At 34.0% G+C, this 25,719-nt stretch overlaps 1 protein-coding gene and 1 pseudogene across 1 annotated transcript; one reads left to right on the forward strand and one right to left on the reverse strand.

The window, feature by feature from the left end:
• Window positions 1–10,922: 10,922 nt before the first annotated feature.
• LOC120170332 (transcription factor bHLH130-like) lies at window positions 10,923–12,845 on the forward strand. Its single transcript, XM_039178291.1, has 7 exons — window positions 10,923–11,024; window positions 11,130–11,587; window positions 11,722–11,983; window positions 12,089–12,263; window positions 12,354–12,419; window positions 12,501–12,569; window positions 12,808–12,845. Exons 3-7 carry the CDS (start codon window positions 11,799–11,801, stop codon window positions 12,841–12,843), a joined length of 531 nt encoding a protein of 176 aa, XP_039034222.1. The 5' UTR covers window positions 10,923–11,024; window positions 11,130–11,587; window positions 11,722–11,798; the 3' UTR covers window positions 12,844–12,845.
• A 1,639-nt stretch (window positions 12,846–14,484) lies between these two features.
• LOC120170365 lies at window positions 14,485–25,267 on the reverse strand (annotated as a pseudogene).
• Between the last annotated feature and the right edge of the window lie 452 nt (window positions 25,268–25,719).

The raw sequence follows: 25,719 nt of genomic DNA on the forward strand, positions 1-25,719 counted from the left end.
AGGATGTTGTGGTGGGACTGATGCAGAACCTGTAGCGCCTTCTCTCCGTCCACGCATCGGGGGACGATGATATTGAGACGGTTGACGTCTTTCTCGGCGCCTAGGAATGTTAACCCCTCGTGCTTCCGCCGAAAGTAGAAACGACTTCCCATTTTCATTAAACCAGTCCATATAGTTATCCGTAACCATATGACCAGTTTCAGCGTAATATTGTCGAGGGGCCAATAGTGTATATCGGTTCTCCCAAAGCGCAATCCAATCTCTGTGTCTCACCACCCAATTAACCTCTTTCTTTCCTTGTCTATCTATGTTATGCACGTCGTCTAAATTCCTAGGTGCTCCAGGAATATATTGCGTACAATCATACTGACGGAGCACGCGATCAACTGGATGCCACTCAATAATAGCATAACATATAAGAGGTATAACCGATATCCATACCTCTAATGACCCATTAAGGTGGGGTGGGATGCAAGCCTTCACTTCATCGCTCGCATAAGGTATCCACTGAAACTGAAATATAAATATACAATTCAAATAAATAAAATATTCTAATTATATCTAGTATTTTAAATTAAAATATTAATAATTAAACATATTTAAAAACATACCTCAGACCCAGCTTTCGTATCAATAAGTAAACGAATTTCCTCTAACCCAGTAGGTATACTTTTATGGTTCTTTCTTTTCATCGACCACCTATGAAATATAATATAAACTAAATATCACCCTATTTAATTGAAAATATTTAAATCAAAATTTAGTTCGAAAATTACCTCAACAATAAGGGGAATACGTATGGTTCATTCACGATCGGGCATAAGAAAGGCATGCGGAACCACGCCCATGATTGTAGAAGCAGGAGACATCCACCGATAGCAGTTTTCTTATAATTCGTCGCCCGACACATTTCTCTAAAGAGAAATGCCAAAACTGCAGCGCCCCAACTATATCTTCCAGCTTCATCAAAATCGATCAGATGCCGCAACTACATACAATGCACCTGGTTGCGAGATTTGTCGGGCATTAATATTCCTCCAATTATTCGTAGAATATATGCCCGAGCACATACCTTTGCTTGATCCTCTGAAGCATTTTCATTTAAAACCTCAAATTTAACTTTCAACCAAGATAAAGTTATTCTACCTCCATTAAACTCTGGCGGAGCAGCTCCAAGATAATCAATGCACATTGACTGCCAATTACCATCCGTCATACCACACATCATATTTCCGTCGACGGGAAGCCCCAGATGCATAGAGACATCCTCTAATGTAATTGTGGCCTCTCCACATGGAAGGTGAAAAGTGTGTGTCTCGGGCCTCCACCTCTCAATTAGTGTAGAAATTAGGACAGGTTCGAGTTTGCAACCGCCAATAATTGTTGCAATATACCCGAACCCGGCAGAAGCCAAATATGGCAAAATACGTTCTGGTGTTGGTATACGTGGATTTTTAATAAAAGTCTCTAAAATACGATCAGTATCATAAATAATTTGCATTATAAAAAATTAAAATTAATATAAATTCATAATAAATTTAAATTAAACATAACAATAAATATTAACATTAATTATAAAAAAATATTACCATATCGCTAAAATGTCTGGAGATATGATCAGCATCCAATCGCAGCAGCATTTCAATTTTCATTATAACTGTAGACAAAAAATAATAATTAGCACAAAAAATAATTAATTAATAAATTTAAATAAATAATAATTATATAAATATTATTTTAATAAAAAAATAATATTTACATAAATATATTAATATAAAATATAATAACTATTTAAAAAAATACTAACATAAAAATAAACTTCTTACCCCTAATAACAAATTTAAAACTCAAATAGTTGGAGAATTTGAGTTATATAAGAGAGGAGAATATGATTTTGGTGTGAAGAATGAGGGAGGGTTGAGGGGGTTTATATAGGGGAGGAGGAGGGGTAGTTAGGGAAAACGGATGGGGGTATTTATGACATTTAATGGAAGGCGCGTTCCTAGGGATGCGCCTTCTACACGTGTCATCCAACTCAGCGAAAACACGGGTAAAACACGAGGACGCGCTTTTCGCCAACTCAGTCGAAAGAGTGTCACTTCGAGAAATATATATCAAATGATATTAAAAAAATAAATATTTGATAAATATACGTCAGTTTGATCAAATCGACGAAAGATTCGTCTCCTGAATCGACAATAGTGCTGGGTCAATTGACGGTGTTGACGTGGGGAACCAATTTTCTTGGTTTAATGTTACTCCCGATACTTGTTCCTTTAGAACATAATGGATTTCAGTCCAATTTGAGTTAATCGACAATAGTGTTGGGTTTAGAGTAACTCAAATTTGGAACTTTAAAGCTCGAAATGACAAGGATATAATTACAAAAAAATTTATAATACAGATTAGATTAACTATTATAAATCATCAATAACTTCTCGATTGAGTAATATCTTTTTTTTGTTGCACTCCTGAATTTTAAGGTTTTGTCATGATAAATTCAAATTGATCCGGATCGTATTACTTTAGTCATTGTGTAAAACATTGAAAAAAATTTCGACAACTTGAATCAACTCGTTAATTAATAATATTTTCATTGTCTTGAAGAAATATTGAAAAAGATTTCGTCAACTTGTTTACCGCAACTAAACTAAAATGCACCAAAACATTAATAGTTTTAATAAACGATACAATTTAAGTCCGATTTAGATTTTATCTCATTAAATTTCGAATCAAATAAAATTATCTTAAATCCGAGTCAAATGAAAGATATATATATATTTTTTTTTGAATAAGTCGTATCAATTAAAAATATGATTTAGTCTAATCTATACACATCCCTAGACACGTGTAATTTTCACTCTCCAATCGAACTGTTGTCACAAAAGAGAACCATTCATTCATATCCATAATTTTGACTCTATCGATGCACTCATCACTCACCTATGGTGGCTACTTGAAGTCAATAAATCTATATTTTAAAATCATTTAATTAATCAAAGAATAATGAACCCTGTTTATAAAGCAACCCCAATATAATTAAATTAATAACCCTACTGTTTTGGGACCAGCCCAGCGGTCGAATTAAACGCCCGCCAGCAGATAGGACTGAGCAACAAAATAATTGATTAATAAAAACTGATCCAAATTATAATATTTAAACGGTTTCTAATTTATAAATTTTAAAGTTACAGTTATCGAATCATATTAATATGTTTTTTTATTCAGTTTATAATTAATTTTAATAATTTTATGATACCGAAAATCCATTATTGTCATCCATTCTATAATTCTGATTAAGTTTAAAATTTAGCTGGGGTCGAATTCTATTTTAGGGATAAATTTTCTTCTTCGAGAGTTTACTTAAGAAACATCAAATTTTTAATTAAACTTTGAAAAAAAATATATTTTTTGGTACAAGACCTTTTAGCATTCAATAGTTACAAGGATTATGTTCAAAATTGAGTAAGATTGAACCTGTTTCGAGAGATGAATTCTCTTACAAGACTCAAATTTAAAACTTTATCTGAGAGGAATCGAACTTTCGATTAAATTTAATTTTTTTATATATATTTTTGGGTCTGAAACCTTCTAATGTTCAATACTTGTAAAGATTTTATTTGAGATCGAATTAGGTCAAATCTTATTTTAGGGGACAAACTCTCCTATAAAACCTAAATATGAAATCGTATTTAAGATATATTAAACTTATGATCACTTAGTTTAATCGATAACGATTAGTTTAAAACGAGGTGTTTATCAAATTTTGCACTTTAAAGCTATTTCAAAAGTCAAGGAGTCATCCAAGGTGGCTTCAAAATATCATGCTTTAAGTTCACATTTGTGGGGTAAAACCTTAATTAATTAGTCTTAATCATAAACAAAGCTTGTATGGATTCATTGTATGCTTATTTTATTATCAAAACCGTGGTTTTGTTGGTATTGTCATGCCATATAATACCGCCATACATACCAGATAAGATATATATATATATATAATATGATATAAATTATGGTCCACTTGACAATATATAACTTTATTTATGTGTAAAATGTTCTTTTCTTCTATCAAAGAGGCCAACTGGGATAGGTATTGGCATCCCATAAATTTAGGGAACAAAATAATATGGGTTTGTTTGATTCTTTTATTGTGATTCAAATTTTATTTGATCTGGTTTTAATATATATATATATATATATTGAGATCAATTTGGTAAAAATTTTTAAGTTTATTATACATGTTTATTGTTTAAGATTTAATGTTTGTATATTTATGTAGGCATAATGTTAAAAAAATACCTATAAAGTGAGATGTTTGTATATTTGATCTTATTCTTTTTTCTGGAGATCTCCGATATTTTATTTTAAGACAAAAAGATCCTTACGTAGATGTAAACCGTTAGTCGACAAATGGACAACAATATAAAATAAGAGTATTCTTGTCCTAAAATGAGATGTTGAACGTCAAAATGCTATAAAAAATTAGATAAAATAACTATTTAATTAAACATTAGAGGTTTTTATCTTAAAATAAAATGTTATAGGTTAAAATATTTCAAAAATATATAAGTTAAAGTGAGTAATTAATTAAACGTTAGAAATATTTTTTTTGACAGCGATGTGTGTGCTTTTCATATATACCTTGTAATATTGTTGCTAGGTGCGGATGGTAACAAGGGCAAGGAGATGCTTTGGCACCCCCCAAATTTTTGGGAAATTTGTATTATACCCCTAAAGTATATTTTTCGAATTTTAATTGGCCTTCTTAAAATTTTAAGAAATTATCATGATGTTTTAAAATTTGTGAATATTTTTAAGTAATCCCCCCTTAAAGTCATGGAAAATTTTCATTAAGCCTTCCAATTTTTTTAAACTTTTATTTGGATCTTTGCATTTTTAGAAATTCTCATTAAGTCCCTTAAAATTTTTGAAACTTTTGATTAAACCTCCAAAATTTTGATTGGGGCCCTCCAAACAATACTAGCAAGATACATTATTGATTAGGATGATGGTCATGCTCGACGAGCACGGATAAGTACCGCTAATGATAAGCATTATTAAATTAATTTATAAAACGTTAAATTGTAAAGTACTAAACGTATAATTATATATTAGTTAAAAATTTAAATGTAATTTAATTAAAATACAATATTTATAAAACATTAATTTTTAGGCTAAACTATACCATTGACCACCTAACTATTTACCCCTTTTAATTTAACCACCGATTTTTCAATTTCTCAATCCTGTCACCTAACTATTTAAACCTTGTCAATCAAGCCACATGCTGGCTAAATATTACGGAGGAGATGATATGGCAGTTAATAAAATTTGTATAATTATACATTTAGTCCTCATTACTTACACATTCTATTAATTTGGTCCTAACTTTTATTTAATTCAATAAATTTAATCTTCAATTCAATGGTGACATGTGTCACTGTGTGATTGAATGTTTTTTATTTAATAAAAATTCCATCCAATCAATAATGTTGCTGGTGGGGTTTGAACTTGTGACACAAGATAAAAAACTAAATGCCCTAACCACTAAGCTAGACCACTAAATTTATTTAATATACAAAACATAATCTATACAATTTATAATATAGTTAATGGTAATAAATGACCTTATTAGGACTCAAGCATGAAATAATTGAATAGTATGAAAATATAAAATATATATAAACAAATATTATAATTGATTAATAAATGAATATGTTTTATTTATATTTTAAATCACATTTAATGCAAAAATGAAAATAAAAGTGAATTTAATATGTTATAATTGAAATGTATCATTTTACATATTTTAAATTAATAATTTGTCTTCATTATTCTAATTTTATTGAACTGAAATTTATCATATCTTATATTTTAAAATATTATAACATCGATCGGATTCTAATATTATTTAACAACTCTGTATTAAAATAGACTAATTCAATAAAATCAAGTTTCCTCTAAAATTTTCTTGAAATATATAATGAATAAATAATAAAATATAAAATTCTTACTCTAATCGGGATATAAACAAGTCAATGCATAAGGAAACATGCTTACTACGATAAGCCAACTATCAAAAAAATTCTTAGTCCTTGTATTAATATTTAAATTTATTAAATTAATTAAAAGTTAAGACCAAATTAATAGAATATGTAAGTAATGAGGACTAAATTTGTAAATATACAAATTTTATTATCTACCACATCATTTCCTCTGATAATACTTAATGGTAGGTGGCTTGATTGATAATATTTAAATATTTAGGTGACTCGATTGACAAAATATAAAAAAATCAGTGGTTAAAGTGAAAGGGGTAAATAGTTAGGTGGTCAATGATATAGTTTACCCTAAAAACTAATGCTTTATAAATATTGTATTTTAATTAAATTTCATTTAGTTTTTTAACTAATTTATAATTATACGTTTAGTACTTTATAATTTAACATTTTATAAATTAATTTATAGTGATCATCGTTAACGGTACTCATCCATGCTCGACGAGCGTTATAGAATTTTTATCGTCGATTATAGTGAATTTTTCTCTTTTTCTTATATTTTTTTTCGTCAAGAATTTTCTACATAAATCTACGTGTTTGTTTTCTTTTTTATTTTGATTTACGATATATTACTTATCATCACCTTTCATAATTCATAAGATCCCTAATTGAAAATAAATAGGCAGTATAACGATAACATGTTTTGGCCAGAGGAAAACAAATGGCATGTGGATATATATATTTCAAATACTCTACCTTTTGATAATGAACGTTTTTATAGTTTAAAGACTCAATCTTTTGATAATGAATGCTCATATTCTTGTATACGCAATATTCGAATTCGAAACCTCAAAATATAACAACAAATCCCTTAACTACCGAGATCGTTTTGTTCGTAGATATATAATTGTGAAGAATTGGTCTCAAAATGAATTCTTTGTTTCAACACTTCTGTAGGGTTGAACTTACTCAGTACATACTAGGCAGCCTGACCTAATCAATTTATGGGAGAAACTCTAAATGATATATATGGTAAAATTCTTCTTTTAGTCCTTGTATTATACTTAAGTTCTAGATTTAGTCCATATGATAAGTTATATTCTATTTGTCTATGTATTTTTCAGATTTTGAAATTTTGATCATGACACAAATAATAATCATTAAATCTGATCATTTTAAGTTATAGAATTTGAATTAGGAATTTTAAAAATAAAAAACCCTTAATTTACATATACTATAGGGATCAATGATAGAATTTGACCAATATATATATATATGGATAAAGTACACTGTAGGTCCCTAAACCTTGATCAATTAATTATATCGAATTGTTACAAAATGGTCACCACGGTGTTTTTATGATAATAAAGTTAATGAATTTAATGAACATTTTATAATAGATCGATAAACTTAATGACCATTTCGTAATGTTACATTTATCATCTTATAATAGTTTGATAAATTTAATGATCATTCAGTACTTTTTGAAACCTCTGTGACAAAAAACTTTTAAGCATAGTTTAGGGACCTATGGTGTACTTTTCCCTATATATTACATATGAATACCGCTTGATGAGAAAACAATGGCAACTCTAATGGTTTTTGCTATAAAAACCGGTTGATGAGAATACAAAGGAATTTGTCATGGTTTTGACGTTTCCTAATGGTCAAGGGATCAGACAGTGTAGACCCTTCCTTTTTAATATATAATTTTTCTCAGTCCTTCAAAATAAATATAATATTTTCATGGACTAAATCCTAATTATTTTATTATATGTATAATATGAATGACTCGCATGCATGCATGTGTTGCTTTAGATGAATGAGTACAAATAGTTTACTTTTTTTAAAAAGAAGAAAAATAATCAAAGAGTTGTAAAAGAATTGGTTGACATGTGTAGGAGAGTTAACTAGTTACATGGTGTCGGAGACATGGAACACAAGTAATAGTTGAGTTCAGGTCGAATTTAAATAAACTCGTATCATACATACCAGTTTAGGTAAATAATTTAATTCTTGAATTTTTTTGAATTAATCACTGGTATCCGATTTACTGATAAAATAATTCAGATCGAGTATTACAAAGGTGAGGACGACCCTCCAAACTCAATTTACTCCATTCACAAACGTCGGGATTCGAACCTTGATCTTGCTTAATCAACTATGAAAAAAATAGATATGGTAATGGTACGGGGTAGGATGAAATTTTGCTTGCTCCATCCTAATCTAACATAGTAAAACCATAATCTGATTTTAATTTAAACGTGATTTAATTTGATCCGAATTTAATCTTTAAAATAAATGCTGTATCAAACTTTGACCAAATTCATGGGATTTTATCCCAAAAAAAACTTTGAAATTATTCTATTTTAAAATCTTAAATATACTATATAAAATAACTATAAAATTATTAAAAAATATTTTAATAATTATATCCTGATAAGATAATTTTAACTAAGTTCGATCCTGACTTAATTCGACTTCAATCTTAATAAAGAAAAAAATTAGACCATATCTAACCCATCATATAAAAAATATCGGTTTAAATTATGTTTAGGGTAAACTACACATTTATTACCTAAATTACCACTTATGTTTCATTTTAGTACTTAGACTTTATTTGTCTAAAAACCATACCTAATGTTTAGTTTAGGTTTTGATTTGGTTCCATACCGTTAAAAACTAAACAACGCCAATGACATTGGATTTTATATTACAAGACGCATGGAATATCGGAAAAGGGAAAATAATTTCACGTCATTGTTGTCGTTAAGTTTTTAATGATAGAGTATCAAATTGAAACTTAAACTAAACATTATATATGGTTTTGAAAAAAAAAATAAAGTTTAGATATTAAAACAAAATAAAATGTTAGATTAGGTACTAAATATGTAATTTACCCTTATATTTATTATTACTTTATTTTATACCGACATAATTGAGGTGCATGTACTTTTCATTGAGAATTGACATTACCCGCCATTTCCATTGACCCAATTACCCAAAGAGCACCTTTCACTCATTAAAGGATTAACTATGTCTTTAGTCCATGTACTTTTCAGTCTTTAAAAGTTAGTTTACTTGCTTTTATTTTCATGAATTCGTACTCGTCTAATTTCAAAATTAAAGTCTGACTAATAAAACGTATTCATATTTACTCAAAGTCAATTAACAATGTTAACAAGCAAAAGGGCTAAATTCCTAGAACTAGGGACTAAAACATAAATTTAGTCTCTTTACTGGATTAAATAGACAAGTAAAGATACTAAATTGACTTTTAATTTTAAAGCAGGCAAGCAAAAGGGCTAAATAATTGGACTAAAAGAAAGGGACTAAAACATAAAAATTAGAAGAGTAAAAGCACTAGAGATAGAATTAGACCCTCAAAACAAAACCCTTATCCCTGTATCTACCTTAAAAGACACTCAAAAGCAGAACGCATCGAATGCGTTTCATATGTCTGGATAAGGTTGTTTTCATACTTTTTCTTTTTCGTTAATAAAATAAATGTTTATAACCTTTTTTATATTCTTGTTCATATAACACATGGATACATTTTTTTAGGGTAAACTACACGTTTAGTATCTCAACTATTACTTTTGTTATGTTCTCATCATTCGGCTATTTTTTATTTTAAAATTATGCTTAACGTTACGTTTTGGCACCTATTGCTAAAAAATAGCAGTGAGGTTGACATGTCATTATAAGGTAACACCACATTATTAATGGAAAAAAATAAAAAATATCATGTTAGAAGTTCTGTTAATTTTAAACAACGGGTGACCGAAATGAAACCAAAACGTAACGACAAGTATAATTTTAAAACAAAAAATAGTTAGGTGACAAAAACGAAACAAAAGTGATAGTTGGTATACTAAACGAGTAGTTTACCATTGTTTTTAAGATTATTCCTATAATTTTTATTTTCTTAGTTGATCTTTATTTATTTATTCTCATTTTGATCCTTCACACTCTTCTCATTGTTTTCTCCTCCATTTTGGTCTTCAACGCTAAAATCATTGGCCGATAATTTTTGGGTGTTATTTTTTTAAGAAAAAAGAGTTATTACACATTTTGTCTCTAAACTATGACAGTCAATTTTAAATTAGTATTTAAACTTTAAATCATTCTATATCAGTCCCTAAATTATGGTATCATTCTGCAAATTATGATATCATTCTATATTGGTTTTTAAACTTTAAGTATTCTATATCAGTGATTAAACTATCAATATCATTCAATTTGATCATTCTACTACCGTATTGATATTTGAAGGTCATGAGAATTAGGCTTGTGACCTTCAAGAAAATTTAATCCTTTTTTTTAAGGTTATAAGAATTCAATCCACAAGCTTCTAAAAAAAATAATCTGTTTTGAAGGTTCTGGAAATTTTTTAGGTCAAAAGATCTTAAAAAAGATCAATTTTTTAACCAATAGAGTTAATGACACATTAACAGAAGGATCAAAATAAAATGATAATGATAGTTCGAGAATTGATATAGAACATTTTAAAAAGTCTAGGTACTAATTTAGAATAAGGGCTATAGTTTAAAGACTGATATATAATATTTTAAAGTTTAAAGAGAATATTAAAATAAGTCACAATATAAGGACATCCTATGTATTTATCTATCTGTCATTTATCATCACCAGGCTTTGCGCTATAACGGTCGTCGCGGGTAACTCGGACAGCGACGAAATCATTATATCGCGGACGAAATCGTGGCCGCGGACTTTTTTTTTAACCCTGATATCACTGTTTCCACAAAACAGGGTTGTCTCGATTCACTAGCATGTGAAAATTCAACTGCAAATTCAGGGTTGGTTTAGTCAAACTCTAAACCCCTAATTATTACATCATCGTTCGTTGCCACTGTCCGCTATATAAATCTCCATATCTTCCCTTCGGAGCTTGCCCCAACAACACAGTTTTCTTCAAGTTTCATTAAAGAATCTATGCTTATATATCTATATATATACATACATATAATTCAGGCATATTGGAATCTTATTGTAATAATTCAGGTATATCATATATGGATATTCCTTAAAGAATTTGTGCTTATATATATATATATATATACGGGGTTGTAAATTGTAATTGAATTATCACTGATGTATGGTTTCCAGGTATAATTTCAAGTTTCCAGAAGAAGAATTGAGGAAGAACATGGAGATGGCTGATCATTACTATCTTCAACAAAGTCACCACCACCAGCAGAGTTGCGGTCTAATGATGTACAGGTCGGCACCGATCTCGTTGCTCGAGAGCCATGCCGGTGGTGTTATCGGAAGTGGTACCGGATTCGATGTATTCGGGGGGTTTCGATCTTCTTTGGTTCCTGAAACGGAAACATTCTTCATGTTGTCTGATAATGGTTCATCCGATTTGCAAGAATATGAAGAGAAATCTGTGAAGCAAGAGTATCAGATTCAGAGCCTACCAATACAGAGTGTTGCTGATGTTAGTGTTGGTAGCGATGTCGGGTTGTCGAATTTGATGGAAGCGGGAGATGGAAATGGCTCGGATCTCATTCGGAGATGTAGCTCTCCGGCTCGGTTTTTCTCCAACCAATGCCTAGATAATGGTACTTCCCCCCTTTCTATGATCATTTGTTTGTTTCGAGAAACTTGCGAATACGACGTTCCGACCGGCAAGGTACTACTTTTCCATGTGTTATGATTACTTAAAACTCATCTATGCACTTGTCAATGCTGATAGGGTTGAGGGCTTGAAACGGTACCAATGATGACAATCATATAAGCTTCTCCTCTCTGCCATCTTCATATTCAAAGCCGATGCCTCGAATAGCTCGAGTCGAGCACCGAAGCTTAGGCAATAGTAATGGTGGCAATCGGAGCAACGGGCAGCTTATGCCCGACTTGATGACTGATTCAAGGAACAATGCTTCACTCAGTGGCTTGAAAAGAGCTAGAGAATGTGATGGCGGTGACTTTTCTTGTGGTCCAAGCAAATTACAAACTCAGTACAAAGCTAAAACCAGCAATTTTCAATCCATTGTTCGATTTTCCTCTGTTTTCGTCGATGAATACATTCTTTGTTTGAGTAATAACGTGTGAATTTGAAATCAGAACCTGGACGCCAGAGACTGCTCTGCTGGTTTAACTCACCAGTTGAGTTTGCCTATGACTTATGAGGAGATGGATGTAGTAGAGAGGTTCTGGCAGTTTCAAGGATCGGTCCCCTGTAAGATTCGAGCGAAAAGAGGTTGCGCTACTCACCCGCGCAGCATCGCCGAGAGGGTATACATATACATTTTGGTTCCACCTATTCGTTTATCGTAATTCATGTTCCTGTCAGTCTTTTAATTCCGTTTATATGCAAATCTTTAGGTGAGAAGGACACGGATTAGCGAAAGAATGATGAAGCTTCAAGGCCTGTTCCCGAACATCGACAAGGCAGTTTATCGAATCCCATCTCTCTCGGTCACTCGATAGTTAGACGAAATTACTCATTTTCGTGTTCTTCTCGGGCCGCAGCAAACGAGTACTGCAGATATGTTAGACATGGCAGTGGAGTACATCAAAGATCTTCAAAGGCAGGTCAAGGTATGTACTATGTTGTGATAAAATATAAAAGATAGATATGTTAGGTTTTGACAGAAGTGAGAGTTTATGTGGCAAAAATTTCTTTCTCACCAAGTAATTAACCTTATAAATAGATAACATGAATTAGGGTTATAGTAGGACGAAACCCTAGAATTCGTGTGAGTTCTCACAGAAGGGCTAAAGATGGAGAGGACATTATTGTGATGGAAAGATGATGTTTTGTGTTTTATTGTTGCAGACATTTAGGGATAACAAAGCAAAGTGCAGCTGTTGAAGGCAACACCAGAGGAGTAACAACTATGGGAGAGAGTGAAGGTGGTGTTAATCATTTGTAAATTGTAATTGAAATGCGATGCATTGAAGGAATAATGGATTCTTGGATTAGAATAGAATCAGAAGAAGGATAAGAAAAAATGTTGAGAGAGTTGTGATTGTGAAAGTAAGAGATTTAGGGCCTGATTTGTAAAATCATCTAATCATTAAGTACCTGATGAATATCAACAATCCGATTATCAATTTTTTTCTTTTCTTTTTCATCGTCGTATCAGACAAAACTTTAACATACATTGTAATTTATCAAAAGTTTAAAGGTCTAATTCGAATATAAGTCGTACTTTAATGATTAAATTTGAATGTTTTACAATTTTGGGGACCAAATTAAAATAAAACCCATTGTTTGAGAATATATAATACAATTAAATCTTCTAAAAGGTTAATTTTATTATACGTCCCCAAATTATCCTTTCCTATTCTAAATTAACCCTCAAATTAAAAATAAATAAATAAATTCATAATTTTAAAATATTATAATTAAAATTGTGATCATATCAACATGATCTTTTTGATAGGTTAGTTATCAACCTGATTTTTTTTTTTACAATTTAGTTAATTTATCTGCATGAACTAGTAGTTATGGGGATATTGTTATCCTTAAAAGTCTATGATTTGAACATGATATTTGTAAAGGTGTTTAAACGTTTATTGTCGGCGGCGACATCAACTTTAATGTTGGTTGCCGAATATCAATATTCTTAATTGTCCTTTTATTTTCTCTTGTTTTTCTTTTCAACAATCTACTTGTATAACGCTTTTTCCATGTCTGCATGACACGTTTTTTCTGTTTTTTTGCCGTTGTTTTCATTTATCTTTTTTAAGGGTTTATTAGACATCGCCACGACTGAGTATGATGACACTTATCTGGTATATTGTTATTTTCCTTGCTTTAGACCTCATATTGAATTTAGATACATATTATGCATTCGTGGATAGCTTTTCATGTCGTTTGAATCTAATTTGCGGTTTGTCAGTGGTCTTTCAGTAGCTTGATCCCATTTTGTGGTTCGTTTACAGACGCAATCAGTTCTATTTGTGTGTGTATATATATATTTGTTAGAGTTTTCTTAGTTATATTTTAATTTTTTTTCTTGTATGATCTTTTTTTTTTGTAAAGGGTACTTTGTACGATTACACTGTGAGTTAAAAAAACTAAACGACAATAGATGTCTCATTAAAAAACCTTCCTAAATATAAATGGAGGGAAATAGTGCACTCTATCAACGTCAATAAATGAATACCAAAGTATCGACCTTACAAAATAAATTGGACAACAGCAGCATCAGACACAAACAGACCAGCAAAGACAACACATGCAGAATAACACACTGCAAAGGACATTTCATAACAGAAAAACTCCACTGCTGAAGCAACACGGTGATAAAGGATCGAGAACACAACACTCCAAAACACGCTCAATATTAAACAACAATCAAAGGTACAGCGGGATTGGATTATGAAGCCTAACAATTCACTCTTCACGAACGCAAGAAGCCGAGCTGTGAATCAGACCAGCAGCCTGCACCGACCCTCAAGCCTATTGTCATTGTCACCATGGCAGCAGAAAATATAGACATTTGTCTCAAAACCTAAAAACATGGTCATCAACTGCACCAACGGCAATAATCAAAGCAAACCACCCAAGACCCAACAAACAGCCATCGACTAGCCCAACCAAAACACGCCAAACAACAATGCAATATTCAAAGACCGAGCTACTTAAAAGCAATAACCCCATTTGGATAACTGGAAAAATCAACTGTAGAAAGATAAAAACCAGGGGATTTGCACTTGAACCAAAACACAATCATAGCCTAGGCCGATTTTATGATAGAATTAACGCACACTTTACGACTGTTAAAAATCACATCATTTCTACACCGCCAAGTAGCCCACGTCAGACCGAAAAAAGATATTATCCAAAATTTCTTACTTGACCTTGAAACCGAGCACCCATACCAAGATAGAAGAAAGGATTTCACATTAGGCGGCGATATAAAATGCAGATTCCAATTCTCAAACCACCGCTGCCATACGCCCCACGTCACTTCACAGTGACAAAAAAGAAGGTTAATCGACTCCATAACCTTCCTACAAAACACACACAAACAAGCATTAGAATCTACCACGCTCCGCTTAGCAAGTTCCACTAGAACACGCATCCTTTAGGACATCATCTTCCACACAAACAACTCAACTTTTGGTGGAACAAGATTTGACCAAACAATCTTCCACACCACTTCAGACTCATAATCCTCGCTGCTACTCAATGAACAATAACTTTTAGATGAATATAACCCATTCGCAGCCCCAACCCAAATCAAACAATCAGGACCGGAATGACGGGGCCGCACTATTGATAATTTGCATGAAATCCACCCAAGTGTCCCATTCCCAAATGAAAAGCGATCTTCTGACCTCAATATTCCACTCCCAACAACCATTCACTCTCGAACCAAAAGCCCCCACTTTTCCTTCTTTTTTAACAGCAAAACTGAAGATTCTAGGAAAAACGATTTTGAGCGACGGCATAGAAGTCCAATGATCGTTCCAAAAATCAACTGACTCCCCATCACCAACAATAATTCTTAGATCATTAACGAAGTTCTTGTTTGACACTGGCTGAGTATGAGCTATATTTCTCCAAACCCATGACATTTTCCTAACTGGGATTGGGTTACGAATTAACGATCGATCATCGTACTCATGCTTGGCTAGCAACACCTTCCACAAAGATCCATCTTAACGCCCAAATCTCCATATCCATTTATTAAGCAACACTTTATTCTTTAATCTTAAGTTAATAATCCGCAAGTCTCCTTGATATCACGATTTACAAACCTTACTCCATTTGACCCAATGTATAGCCCTACAAGACTTTGCACCCCAAAAAAAATTAGCCACAAGGCTATTCAACTTCGAAGCCACTGCCATAGGCATTTGGAACAAAGACAAATAGTAAATCGGAAGGTTGGACAAGACCAACTTCACTAACGTAAGCCTCCCATTGCTAATTTTGTTTCAATTATTATTGGAAATTATCTTAATTATATGCTTAATTTACTATTATAATTATAAATTTTTATTGTAATTTAGAATATTTCCTATTTTAAATAAAATTAGTGATTTATTTAAAAAAAACTTTGATAATTCAATTAGAAAATCAATTTAGAATGAGTGAAAAGATTATTGATAATTCAATAATTCAATTAAACATCAATTAAGAATTGAGTGACTCAAATGTTGAATGCAATTAACTCTTCATAATTTGCAGGAATGAATAAATAATATCTTACCATTTTTTACATTTGATATGCTATAAATGTAACTCACCTTTCCTGAAAACAATTATTTGAACCCTTTGCATAAGGATATAATGTATGGTTTGTTATGTAAGAGGAACCGGTTTTCTTTCTTTCTTCATGATTCCCCTTTGTTTCCTTTCAGGTTAATTACTGCAAGCTCTTGTTCGACAAATTCTCCGGCGCATATCGGTGGATATTTACTAGCAAGGGGCGTTTCCGCAAAGTGTCCGAGTGGCTTTAACACGGCATCCGAAGCAATGTTGAATTTTCAAATGTTGGCTTGATAAGTACGATATGGTTTGGTTCACTTACTGTTGAGGATACTCTCCATAGGCTACGAATTCTGGAACAACATTGTCGGCTGCATTGCTTCCGTCATGTCGAAGACATTCGGTTTCCATGTTGACTTCAGGTGCTGGAACAGGAGAACCAACTCTATGATCCGGCACAGGGGTCCTGATTGTAGGAGCAGCTGCGGTTCTGTAGGTTCCGGGACAACTTCCTCCGGTACTGTCAACTGGGAATTTAAGGAGATACCATCCTTTTGAACACGTTACATAAATCTTCACTCAGCCCTGCAGGTATACAAGTGTTGGTAATGCTCAATCACACATAGTGTTGGAAATACTATTGGGAATGGTATTTAAGGCTTGACATTTCACTTCTTTGTTGAGTGATAGATAACAAGGGGGGCTCTCGCGCACCGCCGCTGCCGCCGTCCGTCTGTCTCGGCTCGGCTCTTGGTCGTGGTCGTGGTCGTGGTAATACGTGTCTTCGACACGTCCGTGCGGATACTATCTTTTTAGAGAAAATTCTTGAGGAATTTCTCTTTGAAAGAAACAAATGGAAAATGTGAAAGATATCAACTGATATTTATAGGCTGCTGAGGACTGTTTGAATTTCAAATATATTCCTAAATTAAATCAGAAACGTTAGGATGTACCTAGACTGATTTACAGCTTTGTACAGAGGAGACAAGCTGTTAATATCAGGAGTTAAAAGAGTTATTTGATTTAATTCCAGGGGTTACATGATATAATTTCGGGAGTTATAACAGCTGAATAATGATACAATAAACCTGGACTATTTATGAGTCAGGTTCGTCTAGACGTTTCAACTGTTACAAATAAGAGATTTAATCCTGAAATTTTATAGACGATTTTAACCCTATTTCTAGCCTATAAATAGAGAGCTATATTCAGCTTCTCAACTCATTCAAAAACATTCACAATTCACTTACAAAGTGTTTTCTAAAATTTTCTCTGTGAGTTCTCTCTGAGTGCTTCCCGATCAGAAGTACAATACCACCAGCAGTCCACTCCGATTTCGGGTGTACGAAATTCGAGCGACCGTGTTAACCTCGGGGGACGGTCCGCCTACTGCAGCGATTACACACATCGGGGTGAATTCGTTTCTAAGGCAGTGGTTCTTACCACGACACGGTTTACGAATTTGTTCTTCTTAATTACTGTTTATATTTCCAGTTAGTGCTAACGGTGTAGTTTTGCAGTTCATATATCCAATAATTTAGAAACGAATTCCATAAACTGCAATCATGTCGACACCTTTGAGCAAACTCATTCCCGATCTTTCCAAGCTCGATGCACTTGATGGAAAGAACTATAGAAGGTGGTCCCAAAGAATTCTGATATTCTTCGAGCAACTTGATCTTGACTACGTGTTGCTCAAGCCACCACCTACCATGCCGTCAACCCCAGCTGCCGGTAATGATACGGATGCGATCCTCAATGATGATGCCTTAGCAACTGTCGCCGCCGCTCTCGCTACCTACGAGAAATACGAGAAGGACAACAAGACGGTGCGAGGACATCTGCTCAGCCACATGTCAAATAAACTATTTGATATGTTCCTTAGAGAAAGGAGTGCCAAGTCAATATGGGACACTCTCGACAAGAAGTATGGTGCGGATGATGCGGGGATCAAGAAGTACGTTGTCGGCGAATGGCTCAAATTCCAGATGACAGACGACAAGCCAATAATGGATCAAGTCCATGACTATGAGAACTTAGTCGCTGACATCATCGCTGAAGGGATGCAAATGTGTGAGGTGCTGCAAGCCAATGTACTCATTAAGAAGCTGCCCAAGTCCTGGTTCGACTACCGCAACTCTCTTAAGCATAAGAATAGAGACATTTCGCTTGAAGAACTTGTGGGCCATATGAAGATTGAAGAAGCCAACCGTTTAAAAGATAAGCTTACTAATTCTATGAGTAATTTATCTTTTAGAGCTAACTTGGTTGAGTCTAAATTTAAGAAGATCATGAAACGTGGGAATCAAGACAAGAAGACGAAACCACAGAAGGCTACCAACTTCAAGAAGTCAGGAAAGGCCAAACCGGAAGGAAAGACGTTCAAGTGTTATGTCTGCGGTTTACCCGGCCACAAAGCTTACCAATGCCAACACCGCTCAGACCGCCAGAATGACAACAAGCCACAGATGCACGTTGTAGAAGAAGATGATGAGATCATTGCTGCGGTGGTCTCAGAAGTTAATATGGTGGAGAACAGTTCAGAATGGGTAGTTGACACTGGCGCTTCGAAGCATTTCTGCGCAAGGAAGGAGTTTTTCACCGAGTTCGAGGATGGGAACACTGGTGAACGTGTGTATATGGGGAACTCTAGTAGCTCTGAAGTGCTAGGCAAAGGCAAGGTTGTACTCAAGCTGACTTCTGGTAAAACTCTGGCTTTAAATAATGTTATGTATGTACCTGCCTTGCGTAGAAATCTGATAAGTGGTGGGCTTCTGAATAAGGCAGGCATTAAGTTAGTTTTTGAGGCAGATAAACTTGTACTTTCCCGAAATGGTGATTATGTGGGGAAAGGGTTTTTAAGCAATGGTTTATTTTTCATAGAAACTCAATTTAATGAAAATAAAGCTACCACTTCTGCTTATATTGTTGAATCCATTGATATGTGGCATGCTAGATTAGGACACGTGAATATTCATGCTTTAAAGAAATTAATGAATATGAATAGTCTGCCTAAACTAGACACAACTAGCTTTAACAAATGTGAGATTTGTGTAGAAGCTAAGCATACTAGACCTCACTTTAAGACTGTTTCTAATAGAAAGACTGAACTGTTAGAACTCATTCATACTGATCTAGCAGATTTTAGAAACACTGAAAGTAAAGGAGGAAAACACTACTACATAACTTTTGTAGATGATTATTCAAGATATACAAAAGTTTATCTCCTAAGAACTAAAGATGAAGCTGAAAACTTCTTTCTTATTTATAAGGCAGAAGTTGAAAATCAGTTAGATAGGAGAATCAAACGGGTTAGATCTGATAGAGGTGGTGAATATGGATCTAATTTCTTAAAAGATATTTGTGAAAAGAATGGCATAATTCATGAAACATCAGCCCCCTATTTTCCTCAACAGAATGGTATAGCCGAAAGGAAAAAATAGAACTTTAAAAGAGATGATGAATTCTTTACTAATAAGTTCTGGGTTATCTGATAACATGTGGGGGGAGGCCATTCTATCGGCAACTCATATCTTAAAACCGAGTTCCTAATAAGAAATTAGATTCTACTCCATATGAATTGTGGAAAGGATACGCTCCTAATTTACAATACCTAAAAGTGTGGGGGTGTCTGGCTAAAGTGGGCTTGCCAGACTTTAAGAAGTCCACCATCGGACCTAAAACCGTTGATGCAGTGTTTATAGGGTATGCTACGAATAGTGCTGCATACAGATTCATGCTTTTACAAGATTATTCTATTTGTGAGTCAAGAGATGTTGTTTTCTTTGAAAATAATTTTCCTTTAAAGGAACCGCGAATAAATATTGAAACACAAATAGAATATATTCCATCAACTTCTTCTAGTAATCCTGCTAGGTCTTCTGAACAAATTGATTTTGAGCCTAGAAGAAGTAAAAGGCAAAGAGTTGAAACCTCTTTTGGATCAGACTTTATTACTTCCTTTATTTCTGAGATAAATGATTTAGACTTCATTTCAGATCCTATAGCTCAAATTTTTCTATTAGATGAGGATCCTAAAACTTTTGAAGAAGCTATAAGATCTATCGATGCTAGTTTTTGGAAAAGCGCTGTTAAAGATGAACTAGAATCGATAATGTCTAATCATACTTGGGAATTAGTTGACTTGCCTAAGGGATTCAAACCAATCTCCAACAAATGGGTCTTCCGGAAGAAACTAAGGCCAGATGGTTCGATTCAGCGGTACAAGGTAAGGTTAGTCGTCAAAGGGTTCACTCAAAGGTTTGGTTTAGACTACTTTGATACATACTCTCCCGTTACAAAAATCTCAACGATTCGTGCATTATTTGCACCAGCCTCTATTCATAAGTTGCAGGTACATCAAATGGATGTTAAGACTGCTTTCTTGAATGGGGATCTAGATAAGGAGACTTACATGGAGCAACCACTAGGTTTTGAGGCACCTGGTATGGAAGGCAAAGTTTGTAGACTCAAAAAGTCACTCTACTGACTTAAGCAGGCTCCTAAATAGTGGTATGAGAAATTTCATAAAACTATTCTTAGTTTTGGTTTTGTTGTGAATGGTTCGGATGCTTGTGTAAATTCGAAGATGTTTGAAACTGAATGTGTTATCATAAGCCTTTATGTTGATGACATGTTGATTTTCAGTTCTAACATTGAGTCCATTAACAAAGTTAAAAATTTCTTGTCTACTAAGTTTGAGATGACAGATTTGGGAGAAGTAGATGTAATCTTAGGAGTCAAAGTTACCAAAACTGAGAAGGGATTTTCTTTATGTCAAGCACATTATATAGAGAAAGTGCTAAAGAAATTTGACAGTTTTGATGTCGTCCCTGTTCGAACTCCTTATGACCCTAGCATACATCTAGTTAAGAATAAAGGAAGTAGTGTTTCCCAAACTGAATATGCTAAATTAATCGGAAGCTTAATGTTCTTAATGAACTATACTCGGCCTGATATTGCTTATGCTATGAGTAGACTAAGTATATATACTCATAATCCGAGTGGTGAGCACTGGATTGCACTTAAACGCTTACTGAAGTATCTTAAGGGTATTGTGGATTGGAAACTTGAGTTTGTTGGCTTTCCTGCGGTACTGGAAGGATATTGTGATGCCAACTGGGTTTCTGATAATGATGAGGTAAGCTCTACGAGCGGGTATGTTTTTACTTTGGGTGGAGCAGCAATCTCGTGGAAATCATCAAAGCAGACTTGTATTGCTCGTTCTACCATAGAGTCAGAGTTTATAGCTCTTGACCTAGCTGGGCAAGAAGCCGAGTGGCTCATAAACTTGTTAGCAGATATTCCGTTGTGGGGAAGACCGACTCCTCCAGTTTCATTATTGTGTAATTCACAAGCTGCGATATGTGTGGCTAAGAACCAAGCTTACAATGGTAAGAAAAGACATATTCGCATAATACATGAATCAGTTAGACACTTGATAAAGAATGGAGTGCTCTCTTTAGAGTATGTGAAGTCGGAAAGGAACCTAGCAGATCCACTTACCAAAGGGTTAAGTCGGAAGCTGGTCCTAGATTCGTCGAGAGGGATGGGTCTAAAGCACATTGGTTGAGGAATTCATGGTGGATACCCAACTTAGTTATCTAAGTTCCATGTGGTCAAACGAAACCATGGAAAGACTCATAGTGCACATTCCTACTGCCTATCCCTATGATGAATAATGTGCATTCCCAGGATGAGCTTAATTGCTCTTAATAAATTCATAGCCCAGGCTTTGGGTGGTCTTAATGAGAAAGACTTGATGAATTTATCGATTTTGGCTGAATATCTATTCTTAATAAGTTCATAACCCAGAGTGAGTGGGTAGGAAATGATGAACTTACCGACGGAAAGGTTGAGTTTGTTAAACTCTTAATAAATTCAAATCCAAGTATTTGGATGGTTCTAGTGAGAAGGACTTATTGAATTTACCGATAAATGAGGTTGAATATTTATTCTTAATGACTTCTTAGCCCAGAGTTTGGGTGGTTCATTTATAATGAACTTGAAAAAAGTCACCATACCCTTTGTGAGGTTGAGCTATTATAAAAGCTCTTAATTATTTCATATCCCTTTTTAAAGGGTGGTTTATGTGGAGATAAACTTGATGAAATAACCTATGTAAGTGAGAAGGGTTAGCCGCCTTCTATGAAAAATGTTGGGCCATTTTTCTAGCACACTTACTAGAATCCTGAGGTAAGATGGCCAAATATATACTTTTGTATATATATATCTTACACATCGAGGACTCAGGTGGATGAAGGGGTTAGTTGTGTGTTATGAGTTTACCCTGATCTTAGAAAGTTCCAAACTAGTTTCACTTATCTAAGAGAAGGATTGCTCATCATCACTATGTACTAGTTCCAGATATGTTCACTAGTGCTTAAGCAACTAATCTCACTATTGCTCTTATGGAAAGCTTGTTTTCGAGTTTCAGAAGATTTCTTTCGCATTAGTGGGGGAATGTTGGTAATGCTCAATCCCACATAGTGTTGGAAACACTATTGGGAATGGTATTTAAGGCTTGACATTCCACTTCCTTGTTGAGTGATAGAGAACAAGGGGGATCTCGCGCATCGCCGCCGCCGTCCGTCTGTCTCGTCTCGGCTCGGCATGGCTCGGCTCGTGGTCGTGGTCGAGGTCGAGGTCGAGGTCGTGATCGTGGTCGTGGTCGTGTTCGTGGTCGTAGTAATACATGTCTTCGACACGTCTGCGCGGATACTATCTTTTTAGAGAAAATTCTTGAGGAATTTCTCTTTGAAAGAAACAAATGGAAAATGTGAAAGATATCAACTGATATTTATAGGCTGCTGAGGACTGTTTGAATTTCAAATAATAAAAGCTGAATTATTTGTTATCAGAAATTAAACAGTTTATTCCTAAATTAAATCAGAAACGTTAAGATGTACCTGACTGATTTACAGCTTTGTACAGAGGAGACAAGCTGTTAATAACAGGAGTTACAGGAGTTATTTGATTTAATTCCAGGGGTTACATGATATAATTTCGGGAGTTATAACAGCTGAATAATGATACAATGAACCTGGACTATTTCTGAGTCAGGTTCATCTAGACGTTTCAGCTGTTACAAATAAGAGATTTAATCCTGAAATTTTATAGACGATTTTAACCCTATTTCTAGCCTATAAATAGAGAGCTATATTCATCTTCTCAACTCATTCAAAAACATTCACAATTCACTTACAAAGTGTTTTCTAAAATTCTCTCTGTGAGTTCTCTCTGAGTGCTTTCCGATCAGAAGTACAATACCATCAGCAGTCCACTCGGTTTCGGGTGTACGGAATTCGGAGCGACCGTGTTAACCTCGGGGACGGTCCGCCTACTGCAGCGATTACACACATCGGGGCGAATTCGTTTCTAAGGCAGTGGTTCTTACCACGACACGGTTTACGAATTTGTTCTTCTTAATTATTGTTTATATTTCCAGTCAGTACTAACGGTGTAGTTTTGCAGTTCATATATCCAATAACAAGTACCACCTTTCTAAGAACCTATCTTTGATATTAGATTTAAAACTGAGCAAGATAAGCGAGCAATACGTGCCGGTTAATGAAGGCTCATTAAACATCTGTTCCGCTTTTCGAGCGTTATTCAACTTCCATACACCAAAAGCCGAGCAAGGGGTTTTCTTTCTCTTCCTTACTATATCACTACAATCTCCAAGTGCCCTCTTCGCCAAGCTTTGCATACATTCATATTGATAATCAGTACAAACAACAAAAGAGAGAGATAAAGACTCTATTGATCCTACACACGGCTATACCTATTTGGTAACAACAACTTCTTGTCAAAGAAATTACGCCGTCGTTTCCTTCTTGGCTGCTGTGGTGGTGGAGACGGTGGAATGACAAGTTGAGGTGATGCATCCACTGAAAAAGAATAAAAACCAATATAATCCATGTCCGTTTTACTTAAAACAGGAAAAAAAAAGACAATAATTTTCGACTTCACCCATCGATAGCCTCTTCAGCCGGATCATTTCTGTTGTCTGGACCTCCTGGGGGGAGGTTTTGGGTGGAAAAGTCGTGAGCAGCGTCGCGCATCGTTTCCATCTCTGGGAAATCTTGAAAACTCTGGTTGCTAATGGACTCAAGTACTTGTGTCTGATTACTTGGACCTTGTCTTTCAAAATCTTCTGCTTCACGTTGTACTCCCATCTGATTAATAGGACCTGAATCCTGAAAACTAGGACTTTGTATCTGATTGTCTGGAGCAGGATCATTCATGCCCTTCGAGCCGCTCTCTGGAGGTTCATGAACGATGCTACAATCATAGAAGAAATCATAAATGAGAAACAAGCATTGGTCTTTAAAAAAAAATCGAAAATATAAACTTAAAAGATGGAGTTAGGGGATTACTCATTCATCTCTATGGACCCAGATCTGTGAAATGCTTCCTGAGGTGATGCATCTTCCATCATGATATCCTGCGCAATATATATGCTTCTGATGTTTAAAATGCAATTCCGGTACCTCGAAACAAAACGGTAAGAATGCTAAACTTCAATTTCTATAGAAAAATAACTTACATCATCAAAAAGTCACAGCAACATATCGATCACTCTCAGCAGGAATTTGATCTGTGAAAAGAAAGAAAGAAAGATAAAACACAAATTAACAAATGTTCAAAGAAGTGGCAAATAGCAATTCAGATTCTATACAGTAACCTGCAAGTGTTATGTCCTCTAGGTTCCCGAGATGATTATCTGCAGCTCTGAAGATGAAAATTTCAGATATTACAGAAAGGCTTACTCTTCGTTATAGGCGTCGACATCCAATTCCATGGCATCCAAGTCCAATGTCTGTGGCAATGTGATAGCTTGAACCGCCGCCTGTATTGCATCCTCGGGCGGAGTCACTTGTGAGGAAGCAAAAACCTTGCTTAACCCAATAAGGATGATGTTGCAGTCATGGTAAAGATATTCGACTTTCTTTGAGTATATTCGAACAATGCCCAAAAGAAGGTGGCCTGACATTCTTAAGGCAATGGGAACTTCGGGGAACATGATGTGATCTGCATTCGGATGAAGACTTGGTTTAAGAAACATCATTGTACCATGCAGATTCACAAGCATAATGATCAAACAAAATGTGATTATATTTTTACCGAATAAAAATGAGAATTATTAATTATATATATATATATATATGTCAAGTCGGGTCTGTACTAATTTTCACTCTAAAATTCAAGTTAAATTTTAGATCAAGAGCTCTAAAATATCATATCAAGAGCTCTCGTATTCCTATCAATCCTAATTTTTTTCAATTTATTTTTTTATCAAACAAATTATGTCATAGACTTTTTGAATCAGATCGATCGAAGTTTGAATCATAAATTTTAATATAAATATTTATTTTTATAAAATAGCATGGATAATTTAAAATTAATTATTTTAAAAGTTAAAGAAAATTTTCAATTAAAAACATCTCTATAATTCGTCTATAAAATTAAAAGTTATATCTTTGTTTTTCTTATAGTTATGTGTTTAGCCATTTTCTTCAT

The sequence above is a fragment of the Hibiscus syriacus genome, unplaced genomic scaffold (assembly GCF_006381635.1).
Source record: "Hibiscus syriacus cultivar Baekdansim isolate YM2019G1 unplaced genomic scaffold, ASM638163v2 tig00111779_pilon, whole genome shotgun sequence".
Taxonomy (NCBI): Eukaryota; Viridiplantae; Streptophyta; class Magnoliopsida; order Malvales; family Malvaceae; genus Hibiscus; species Hibiscus syriacus.